This window comes from Oncorhynchus gorbuscha, linkage group LG06 (assembly GCF_021184085.1).
Source record: "Oncorhynchus gorbuscha isolate QuinsamMale2020 ecotype Even-year linkage group LG06, OgorEven_v1.0, whole genome shotgun sequence".
In the NCBI taxonomy this organism is placed as follows: Eukaryota; Metazoa; Chordata; class Actinopteri; order Salmoniformes; family Salmonidae; genus Oncorhynchus; species Oncorhynchus gorbuscha.
Genome location: NC_060178.1, coordinates 64,018,772 through 64,031,740, shown reverse-complemented (window position 1 = coordinate 64,031,740; position 12,969 = coordinate 64,018,772). Strand labels below are relative to the sequence as shown.

The window sequence follows — 12,969 nt, the reverse complement described above, 5'->3', positions numbered from 1 at the left end:
TTGACTTGATCTATGAGGCTGGCTGTAAGTCTGAACGGGTGGCTTCAGACATCAAAGGGCTTTAATAATAGCCAGACCAAACAAACAGGTAGTTGAAGGGTGGTTCACAAAACAAGGAAGAGGATTGTCATGGAATGTGTGAGGTCAACGGGAGGTCAATGATTTGTTGTGACTGGAGCAGACACAACATGAACACTAATATGTTTGTTTGGGGTTATTTGGGGGTGGGGGCTTTGACCATCATGGCAAAGCACAATCCCATCAGAATCTGGCTTCAATCTGAGATTTAAAGGATTTCTACCACCGATGGCATGCATGAAATGTTGTTACTCTGTCAAATAAATACAGTGGGGTCTACTGCAGCTAAGGTTTAAATACGCCAGCAAAAGAGAGCTGAAAAGTCAGGGTAGGCAGAGGGAGAGAGAAAGAAAGAGGGAAAGGGAGAAGTTGTAAACATAAGATCTTATTCCAGTCTCAACAAAATATCTGGCAAGACTGGGTGTGCTGGCAATGGCTGTGCAATTAAATAGAAAGAAAATTGATCTTTTTTTCAGCGTTTCACTTTATTCAAGAAATGGTTACAAGAGCCTGGTTGGTAGTCTGAAATATCAGAGCAGAGATCTTGCTCATTTCTATATAAACAGACCATTGACAGGGGGGGGGTGAACCTGTGCAGTCTCGACCTTCAGCACTCAAATTCTCTGGCCACGCTCACACACTCCACCACGGGCCCCGTTACCATTCCCAGTCCTCCCCAAGAGAACCGACACACTCTGCTCTACCGTAGTGAACCCTGTAAATGTAAACAGAGCCCGCTCATAGTTTATCAGCACGAATGTGTCAGATGAGAGAAAGACAGAGAGACGGAGAGGAAAAAGAGAGCGCGCGCAGGAAATCCACGTTTTGTCAGTGCTCCGTTGCGGTTAGTTGATTCTCTGATTCCTTGATTGACTCAATACCCAGACCCAGCAACTTGCACACTTGGAATTTGGAGCTGATACCATGTGATTCACTTGGTTCCAGTGGGATTCTACTCAAAAGATGGATGCTTGGATACAGTTCCCATTTTCATTTTATACAACCAGAGAAAGGAGAAATAGCTAACTTCCTGGGTGTAACTAGGAACATATTGGCACCACAAAGAAATTCCTGCTCGGGGAGTTACACACACACACACACACACACACACACACACACACACACACACACACACACACACACACACACACACACACACACACACACACACACACACACACACACACACACACACACACACACACACACACACACACACACACACACACACACACACACACACACACACGCACGCACAAGGACCTGGAATCATCAGCACACTCCCAACAAGTTTGTGGCTCACGCCGCGAGAGAGAGTGGAGAAGGAGGAGGAGCAGAAAGGAGAGTGTCATTTGTCTATACCTATCTCCACAAGTGCTGAGAGGTAAGGTATTTCGTTCCTTGGAAATGGGGAATGTTACTTCAAACCGATGTGGGCGGATGACACATGGCTCTGCTGGGGTTTTCTCAGAGAAGGGGGTAAAGACAGAACGATAGAGAGTGCAGAGGGAGAAAAAGACACGCACACATCACTTGACCCACTCCAATACCAGGCATGGCATTATCACACAGGCATTGTCACACAGGCATTATCACACAGTCAGTGTATCCAGCACTGTCATGTGTTCCGAGGCCTGTCAGGATTCAGGGTCAGGACACAGAACCACAGGGGCAGGAGTTGGACCACAGCCTGGCCTACTCCTGGGACACACCATACAGTACCACCATAGAGGTCCCATTACATGAGCAGAGCTATACATTTAGAGACTCATTTCCCTTACAGTTTACAGTAGGAATGTCAGCAAATATCCTTAAACCTTTCCTGCTCTACTGTAGATGTGGGTCTGTGTAGGAGACAGGCGGACGGTATCACGCAGACTTTAGGAAGAAAAGAGGCGATAGAGCCACCTGTGCTGCCCGCCTCGGCTTCCAATTGCTTCACTCCTCTTGTTTCTGTCTTTTTTCGTCCCTTGAGTAAATGAAGTAAAAACAAAAACGGCACGTAATTTCCCTCTGACAGCACAGAAGGGCTTGTTTTGGCCCCTCAGGTATGACCAGTAGTGCTACTCAAAGTTATTTTGACTGGATAAGGTTCTTTACTGCAGCCGCGGAACACACACACACACACACACGATTTCCTTAGCTCTAAATCTCCCTGTGCACAATGCCAGAGCCCAATCCAGAGGCAAGCCCAATATGGGGCGGCAGGTAACCTAGTGGTTAGCGCGATGGGCCAGTAACCAAAAGGTTGCTGGATCAAATCCCTGAGCTGACAGGGTAAAAATTGGTCACACTGCCCCTGAATAAGGCAGTTAACCCAATGTTCCCCGGTAGGCCATCATTGTAAATCGGAATTTGTTCTTAACTGACTTACCTAGTTAAATACTGACTTACTTAGTTAAAATCCAAACCTCTTCCATCACACTTTGATCTTTCCTGAGAAATCAGCACTCGCAACCGACAAATCGCTCCCTGTTTGTCCAAGTCTTTGTAAGGTTAGTCTGGGTATTCTATGAAGTCAGACACTTATAATAACAATGGCACATTCACCCACTACTTTAGCTATTCAAAGGTTAACGTTTAAACAAAGCTCTCGATACCAATTTAACCATACTACAGACATTAGAGTAACAAACTTTTCTCCATGATTTATGTGCTTAACAGAAATTATGGTGCGAGACTCCTTACAGCACAGATGACTGAACCTAAATGACTGAACCTACAACCGCACCAACGATGTCTCTTTGCAATCCGTCAACCAATGTGGATACGCAAGACTAACAAAAGAGTGATACAAAAATCCTATACTAGACATAATGGCATAGGTGTTAAATGAATTAGAGTGATGAAAACAGGTTGACCCATTAAGTGACATCACTGTTGTATCTGACCAATGAAATCCCATCAGTCAAGGAGCCCCCTTCCACTGCCCTGACGACCCTCTCTTTGATGGGGTCACGGGGCATGTGTTTGGCTAGACAACCCGATCATTTGTCATTTTAAGGGTCAGAGGTGTCACTGAGACCAGCCATTAGCTCAGTCATCCATTTATCACACTAGACAATCTCTCTGGGTGTCATACCAAAATATAATCTGAAATCTCTTGAAATTGAACAGAAATGTGACCCATTTAGTAAAAATACAGTTTGTAATGGTATAAAATGAAACCGTTATTTATCTTTCCCTGCCGCTGTGTTTGCATATCTAACTGATCTGATTATGAATGATAGATCTGGACAGTATGTTTATATTTGAAATATCAGATAACATGTTTCTGCACTCATATAAGTGAAGGGGGAATAGCTCCCCGTGAGAAATAATCCTCAGTGTAAATTGAGAGCAGCTTTCGAGCACACAGATCTGGGTGCAATTACACCGCCTGAGCAACGCAAAACCTCCGATGTTTTACAGTGAAGACACGCAAAACACAGCACATAAAATGGATTCATTAACATTTGAAATATCATTAATCGATACCAGAACTAGGCCACCCGTGCCAACATTTGTTGGACCCGATGTGAGGCAATTTTTGGACATTTCTATCAACACACTGCCCCACATTCGAGTGTGAACTGAGATTTACACAGTCTGCATTCACGCTGATTACTCTTGACAAGTCGAGGGCCTTGCGCCGTGTCCGAAATGACTGCACATTTTCCAGCAGTCTACTGTGGTGACAGGCAAAACAAACCGATAGGCCAGCCACAGGAGGAGTTAGCATCTTTTCAAATACAGAGTCTTAAAATGGTGTAAGTGATTCTACCTATCACACTGATGGATGGTGACCAACCCCAAGAACACAGTCAACACAGCAGGAGGGAGTACAGTTTAAAGGACATTGTAAAAACTCTCACAAAGAAACATGATTTCTGTTCAGTGGGCTGGAGGTCTCACTGTCCTCTCTGGCACCGTGTGGGGCACGAGCAGTGCCAATATGATTATTTACAGATGAGCCCTCAGACCAACTCTGCCTTTGTTTGACAGTATGCAACCCTTCGACTCCACTACTAATAAACTGTGAAGAGCGCGAAACAAAAACAGATTGGAAGAGAGTGATGTCTTAAACAAACCATTCTCATAACTTCAATATAGATTGCAATAAATGGAGTGGGTGTTGTCAACCACATGCTGCACTTGTAGAGAAAATACTCACTGCTGGGGCCGGACCAGGTGGGGGGATTGCTTGACAGTCAGGGTCATCTGGGCCATGTTGCTGACAGGGACTGGCCCAGGAATATAACCCTGCTGGGGGATGGGCCGCTGGGGCACTACGTTGTGTCCCTTGGTGTGCCCATTGCTGTGTCCCTTGGTGTGGCCGTTCCCTGGCTGCGCTGGGTAGGAGGAGGTGGGCATGGTGTTCTGTTCACATGCCTTGCCCTTGGAGCCCGATTTGCAGACACAGAGCTGGGGCCTCAGACACATTCCTCCATTCTGGCACTGGGGCAGACAGTTGGCTGCAGCACAAAACATAGGGGGAGAAGAGAGAGAAAGAGAGAGTGAGTGACATAGTAACATGTACATATTCACACACACATGCATACATACACTCTCACACAACATATACAAACTCCAGAAGCAGACATAATATACCATGTTAAATGCCAGTTATATGACGTTGTCTCAGGGAGCTATTTTCCGACATTTATTGAGGAAACTCAGGTAGTGGGGGTTCATTTAGGTGCCATAGAGTCATTACTCAAACCAGAAGTAATGTACGATTAAGGACAAAAGGATCATGAATTAATAATGCATTACCAAACATGGAGTCGCTGTTTTTCCTGGTTAAACAATTCATCTCTACAGTACTTAGCATTTATAATAAGATTTTTGTCGTGGAAAAGGCAGAGGGACAGGGATAGAAAACCCTGTGACAGAATCTAAATCCCTAACAATCATAGTCGGAGAAAGCTGTTCCCGTGTCTCACTCTCATTATTAGTATTAGCAGCCAAAGTAAATACCACCTCCACGGTTCCCCACACTGTGAATGTACCCAACCAAAGCTGAGAGTTTGACAATGCTTTACACAAGCTGAGGCTCGGTAACCAATTATTGGAGTCCCCGGCACAATGACATATGTGCGGTGGGTTGGGGCATCAGAGAGAGGGACTGTGTGTGTATGTGTATGTGTGTGTGTGTGTGTGTGTGTGTGTGTGTGTGTGTGTGTGTGTGTGTGTGTGTGTGTGTGTGTGTGTGTGTGTGTGTGTGTGTGTGTGTGTGTGTGTGTGTGAGTTGTTACAGGAGGCTGGCAGGTAGCCTGTAATTACACTGTGCTCCCTTCTCTTAAAAAGGCACAGGACTGGGACTGTCATTTTTCAACTACAAAGCCTGCCTCGAGGCCACAGTGGCCAATTCTTACACACTCCAATGCGCGCGCGCACACACACACACACACACACACACACACACACACACACACACACACACACACACACACACACACACACACACACACACACACACACACACACACACACACACACACACACACACACACACACACACACACACACACACACACACTAGATCATCAAATCAAACCCACTTTCTGTGCTTCCATTGGAGCCATCATTCCAGAGGTGGTGTGTGTGTGAAGTGTAAGAGCAAATGTCTCTGCCCAGCCCCACAGGCTCCCTGAGGAGGGCTCCTCCACCACACTCCTCATTACCATCACTAGTTCCTTTTGATTTGTGAAAGTGATTAATGAGAGAGAGAGAGAGCGCAAACTGCATCAAAAAGCAAGTCATGCATCGCCCAAGGACATGAAAACAAATCCAAATCCCTCTCACTCTCAATAGGCGTCTACTAATGACTCACCACTGGCTCAAAGCATCTTTTTTTTACCCGACTGAGCTATTTAGACACATGAGTCCTAATAAACGCTGTGTAACAAGAGACCCCCCCTTAGAAGCATCAGAGGGTGATTACATCTACAGATTACATCACTCCTGCTAAATTATGTTTTGGTTTATACATACCCCACACTATCATTTTCCACTCTGGGACGTTTGCTTTTTTTGCTTTCTTTCCTGAGTAGAGTAAATGGTTTGATTTTTTTCGCCGCTGGACCTGAGTAAGGCTACCATCGGGCTACACAAGAGCGCTGTCCTGTGACAAGGGCACGGCGTACGTGATGCCGATTTCAGCGCTAGCTGGGGAGGGGAAATAAGTGACGTCCCACTTTGATAAGACGACACCTCGGTTGACTCATAGGGAGTGTTGCTGGGGTCTGCAAGGGTCTGTCGTGGAACACAAAAATGTATTTGTGTGTGTGCCTACATTAATCACCTGGGGAAATCAAGGTGCAACATCGTATGCTTATACTAGTGGATATACAACCGACACTACCTTTCTCAGGAAATAATGTTCCACGCCGATGATCCAGTGCAGATGTTACGGGATGTCCCATTAGTTGAACAACCCCCCATCCTACAGCCTGTCCACACCGATCCCTAAGGTCTCACTGATTCCCAGGGCAGCAGATGAACTAACATTTATATTTCTTGATTTATTTCTCTCCCACAAAGTTAAATTGGCTCTGAAATGGTGCTGCAGTTGTGTGAATACTGTTTTTTTTGACAAGAAAGAAAATATGTCTTTGTCCTCGCTCATAAACTGTCTTTCTGCCACCTCCTGTACAATATGTAGGATACAGACAGAGCACCTGTGGCTACAATGCTGACTCAAGCAGTCTGGGCCTCAATGGCCATTTCTATAAATGATAATTCATCACTGTGTTTATCGCTGGAGTTGACACAAGACAGCATTGTAAACTTCCAGCCAACTGTCTGACATTATGCTTCACTAAAGCAGGTGGAGAGCCAAGTCAATTAAGACATTCCTGTTGCCATGGTATTGTGCCCATACTTAGTCCTCACCCCACTTAACTGCTGCTCCAGATCCAGGGAATCCGAATGGGCGCTGCACAATGACAACAGCCAGATACGTTCCCCTCAATCAGCAGACTAATCATAAATCACCAGGTGCTGGGCTGGGATGAAAACTGCTCTGTTTTCTCCATCTATCGTGTCACTTATTTCCATTGTCTAAGAATGGACAGATTAACTGATTTCCCTGATAAGAATTAGCCTCCTCTTTTCCTCCATCTCTTTTGAATTCCCTCCCTTTAGCTCTCTACCTTGGAAAAAAACCTGTCCAAGTCGTGCTCGCCTGGTCTTGGCAGGCGGCTGCGATCTCTGAAAAGAATTATGGCATGCATGCATAGAGGAGATGAAGAGACTAAACACATCACTACATGACTAAAAGTGTGTAGACACCCGCTCGCCGAACATCTCATTCCAAAATCATGGGCATTAATATGGAGTTTGTCCACCCTTTGCTGCTATAACAGCCTCTCCACTCTTCTGGGAAGGCTTTCCACTAGATGTTAGAACATTGCTGTGGGGATTTGCTTCCATTCAGCCACTTGCTTCCATTCAGAATTCGTGAGGTCGGGCACTGATCTTGGGCGATAAAGCCTGGCTCGTAGTCAGTGCTCCAATTCATCCGAAAGGGGTTCAGGTCAGGGCTCTGTGCAGGCAAGTCAAGTCCTTCCATACCGATCTTGACAAACCATTTCTGTATGGACCTCACTTTGTACACAAGGGCATTGTGCTGAAACAGGAAAGGGCCTCCCCAAACTGTTGCCACAAAATTGGAAGCACAGAATTGTCTATAATGTCATTGTATGCTTTAGCATTAAGATTTCACTTCACTTGAACTAAGGGGCCTAGCCCGAACCCTAAAAAACAGCCCCAGACAAGTATTACTCCTCCACCAAATTTTACAGTTGGCACTATGCATTCTGGCAGGTAGAGTTCTCCTGGTATCCGCCAAACCCAAATTCGTCCATCAGACTGCCAGATGTTGAAGTGTGATTCATCACTCCAGAGAACGCGTTTCCACTGCTTCAGAGTCAAATGGCGGCGAGATTTACAGCACTCCAGCCAACGCTTGGCATTACACATGGTGATCTTAGGCTTGTGTGCGACTGCTTGGCTATGTGCTTCAGCACTCTGCGGTCCCGTTCTGTAAATTTGTATGGCCTACCACTTTGCGGCTGAGCCGTTGTTCCTCCTAGATGTTTCCACTTCCTAATAACATCACTTACAGTTAACCAGGGCAGTTCCTATGACGGTGCCATGTTGAAAGCCACTGAGCTCTTCAGTAAGGCCAATCTACTGCCAATGACTGTCTATGGAGATTGCATGGCTGTGTGCTCGATTTTATTGACCTGTCAGCAACGGGTGTGTCTGAAACAGGCAAATCCACTCATTTGAAGGGGTGTCCCCATACTTCTGCGTATATAGTGAACCTGACGGCCCTGTGTAACCAAAGAAATCTACAAAGAAAACGTCAAGTAATCAGGAATATAAAACCTTGATATGAGGTCTGCAAAGGGGAGTCCTGGTAAGGCAACTGAGAGACGAAGGCACAATGATATAATGGTGGAATTACCTGGATAACAAGAGCATCTTAATACTGTAAAGCTCTTCGAAAGAGGTCATTTTCCTTTTCCGATAGGCTATAATCCTTATATTTCTCCTATAAATTGGACTAGCCCAGTAGCGCTAAAGCCTGCTTAAATTATCCTCAGATAACGATGAGGACCAAGAGCACAAAGACACTTTTGCGAGTCCATCCTATCCACCTCACTATAGTATCTGGCTGCCTCATTTGCGTTCAACACCCTGTGCTGTTTTTTTAGGGACGCGCAAGGCAAAGGCACAAGAGAGCTTAAATATATAAAATGGTTGAACCTGTCACATTCTCTTAATTTTGGGGGAGTTTCAAGCGGCCTCTTCTTGAGCAATCCTTCATGAAAAATGAAGACGGCTCCTCCGCTGTGCTGTGCAGCTACGCCGAAGTGAAATATTTTCTTGTTGTTTTGTCTGGCCTGGTCTGCCTACTTTTGGGTTGCACTCGGTTAAGGGAGAAATGAGCTGGGCAGCTTTTCAAAGCGTGCGATTGCCATGCGGCTCCACATTGTGAATATCCATGCCAGACTCCAGTGGAAGAGGAGGAATTGAGCCTGGTGGAGGTGCTGCTGCCTAAGGCCAAATGGATCTCAAAGACCATCTAACACATGTCTCTCAGACAAACAAAAGTGAAACTAATCACTACATCTTTCATTTCTACATCTCTTTTTATTTTCTTTCTCTTGAATTGAACTTCTGGAATATTAAAGAGGAACACTGGAGTTCTACAATTAGTGAACAGGTAGAACAGGAACAGGAAATTACTGCTCCAGAATGTTAATACACAGCTAAGTGTTGGTAAGAGCGTAGAGCTGGCAACTCCAAGGTTTTGGATTGAATTCCCACAGGGATCACAAAGGCCTGTACACTCTAAAAATGAATGCACTCACTGTACAGTTAGTCACTTTTGTATTAAAGTGACTGCTAAGTGACATGTATTCTATATTATAGGCCTATCGTTACTAAAGCCATTTTCTCTTGCGGATAGTCTTGAACCTAGCAGAAAAGACAACAGAGTGCTATTCTGCTCTGCAATTCAATAATCATATGTCGTTAGACTACCTGCTCTGCGTCTGGACTAGACTGAATCAATCCTTGGGATGTTTTGCTCAATCTCTATTAGACTACAGTCCGTTAAGAGGACAGAGAGGAGTTGTTAGTATCTGCATCACATGACTGGAACTGTCTGGATGCCATTGAGACAAAAACTATTCTAATAATAATATTCTAAGGCACAAAACATTTCTAACATATTTTCAACATTACTGTTGTGGTTACAACATGATGTCATCTAATAAGGAATGCCAATAACAGCTTTATGATTAAATGTGCTTGGTCCATTTGCCATGTAATAAATAGGCCAAGTTTTTAGCTTTCTCCATCTCTGTCACTGTTTAAGGAACGTGTTAGAATGAGCTACACTCACTCTTAAATGCACATGAAGTCTTGAGTGTGTATTGTGTGTGGCTTTGCATGGACAATATCCTGGATTAAATATCCTAGTGGTGAAGTGTTGTAAGATATTCACAGCTTCTACTTTGCTATCTGGAAAATCTCAAAGCTTGCCTTGGTGGGAGGTTGGGGGTTGTTGGCGTGACTGACAACCTGAAAGAACACTTTATGCAGGGTGCTAGCAAGCCATGTCTAAGGCATTGCCAGAACAAACAAAACACATTTCTATTAAGAAACCCTTTTGTTGGCATTTTCAGTGAGGGTAGTGGGTGGGGGGCTGGGTTGTCCTGAAAATCAAACGCCATTAAACATTTAACGGGTGGATTTACAACATAGTCCATCCCCCATGACAAGGTAGGTGGATAAAAGTAAAGAGCTGATCCTGAAAAACCGATTGAGCAAAAGATATATAGGAAGATGGAAATCTATCCATAAAACATGTGACTGACTATCATATTTTTTTCATATAGGAAAAAACAAGCAGAATAAAAATAAATAAATTGTCACGCCTTGGTCATTGTATTTTGTGTTTTCGTTATATGTTTGGTCAGGCCAGGGTGTGACATGGGTTTATATGTTGTGGTTCGTATTGGGGTTTTTGTATTATTGGGATTACGGCTGAGCAGGGGTGTTGCATAGGCTTGGCTGCCTGAGGCGGTTCTCAATCAGAGTCAGGTGATTCTCGTTGTCTCTGATTGGGAACCGTATTTAGGTAGCCTGGGTTTCGCATTGTATTTCGTGGGTGATTGTTCCTGTCTCTGTGTAGTTTCACCAGATAGGCTGTAAATAGGTTTCTCGTTCCGTTTGTTGTTTTGTATTTTATATCGTTATTTCATGTGTCACTTTCTCTATTAAAGTCATGAGTAACCACCACGCTGCATTTCGGTCCGACTCTCTTTTGACAAACGAAGAACGCCGTTACAGAAATAAGGGGGGAAGCCAAGTATATGTGTTGGTCAGTTAAAGTAATTTATCAATCATAGTTTCATTATTCATCATATTTAGTAGGGTTGTCTAAAGCAATTAATGCTATTGATTAATGGTAATCACAGAGAAAACCTCTCACAGTGCGTCCTTGTGTTATACTACTGTAAATATTAATATCACAGCCAGTGGGAAATCATAATCAAATGAGTGCTGAACACCTGATGATCTGAGGTTGAGTTTAGAAAATAAAAAGATTTCAGGAACATACAGACATTTCTCCAGAAAGAGAAGCCGTACACTAAAATAAATCTAGAGGCACAAAGATCTTTGGAGGTTTTTCTAAAGCAGTCTTGAAACTCTCTGTAACATTTCATCTTTATGTTGCGTTTAGATGGTACAAGTTAGACGGCAAACCGGATATCATTGTTCTCAACAAGTAAGCCTTGTTTTCTACTGGATGTTGATTTACACGGTTCGTTTTCGGAAATCACCATAGCAACGCATACCGTTGTGCTGGTTTGCTTTTGCCGTCACGCTCTTTCTTGTTTTCTCGACCCGCTATGCCGATTGGTATGAGGTCTAAACGCAGCATTACTCCATCCTGTCCACCCCCCTGGTTCCAGCATCTGGCTACAGTAGGGAGTACTGGGCTCTGATCCTGACATCAAAAAGACCAATCCAAACCATGGGTACTGAAGGAATGTCCACTGTTGGTTACTTTCCAGAGGCCTTGCACAGCGTTCCCCGTGCCCGTGTAAACAGGAGCATTCCCTCATGGTGCATTGCATGCCTGCCCCCACTTCTCCACCTAACCTCTGCCAATGAGAACAGCTACGATATTGGACACTGGACAAGAGTAGTGGGAATTCCAATGAGTAAAAAAAAAAAAGGTCCCACAAAAAAATCTGTGCATGTTATCAAGGAGCCAGCGCTGCACGGTTAATGATGCATGAACAACTCAACACTGAACGATAAACACACACTCATGCAGCGCCTTCAGGAAGTATTCACAACCTTTACTTTCCCCACATGTTGTTGTGCTACAGCCTGAATTTAAAATAGATTACATTTAGATGTATTTTCACTTGCCGTAATGTCAAAGTTGAATTAGGTTTTTAATTTTTATTTTTTTTTTTTTTAATAAAAAGTTAAAAGCTGAAATGTCTTGAGTCAATAAGTATCCAAACCCTTTGTTATTGCAAGCCTAAATAATGGCAGGAGTAAAAATGTGCTTAACAAGTCACATAATAAGTTGCATGGACTCACTCTGTGTGCAATAATAGTGTGTTTAACATGATTTTCGAATAACTACCTAATTTCTGTACCCCACACATACAATTATCTGTAACGTCCCTCAGTTGAACATTGAATTTCAAACACAGATTCAACCCCAAAGAACAGGGAGGTTTTCCAATGCCTCGCAAAGAAGGGCACCTATTTGTAATTGGGTAAAAAAAAAGCATACATTGAATATCCCTTTGAGCATGGTGAAGTTATTAATTACACTTTGTACGGTGTATCAATACACTCAGTCACTTAGAGGGGTATGTTTATAATTGTTACGGACTGCAAAGTTTTTCAGGATAAAATTGAAATAGAAAGGAACTAACCGCAGGCAAAATCCTAGAAGAAAACCTGGTTCAGTCTGTTTTCCACCAGACACTGGGAGATGAATTCATCTTTCAGCAGAACAATATCATAAAACACAAGGCCAAATCAAGAAGACAGTGAATGTTCTTGAGTGGCCAAGTTACAGTTTAGACTTAAATCTTGTTGAAAATCTATGGCAAGACCTGAAAATGGTTGTCTAGCAATGATCAACAACCAATTTGACAGAGCTCTACATTTTTGGAAAAGAATAATGGGCAAATGTTGCATAATACAGGTGTGGAAAGCTCCGAGACTTACCCAGAAAGACTCACAGCAGTAATCGCTGCCAAAGGTGCCTCTACAAGGTATTGACTCGGGAATGTGAATACTTATGTAAATGAGATATTTCTGTATTTAATTACCAATATATTTGCATACATTTAAAAA

General features: G+C 43.7%; 1 protein-coding gene across 4 annotated transcripts in view; it reads right to left on the bottom strand.

Annotated features, from left to right (window-relative positions):
* Positions 1 to 12,969, bottom strand: part of LOC124038230 (latent-transforming growth factor beta-binding protein 1-like) — a 137,879-nt gene that overhangs the window by 121,297 nt on the left and 3,613 nt on the right. For all 4 annotated transcript variants that reach the window (XM_046353825.1, XM_046353828.1, XM_046353826.1 and 1 more), the window contains exon 3: positions 4,232 to 4,532. In XM_046353825.1, coding sequence (XP_046209781.1) covers positions 4,232 to 4,532 — 301 coding nt within the window. The remainder of the gene's footprint in view (positions 1 to 4,231; positions 4,533 to 12,969) is intronic.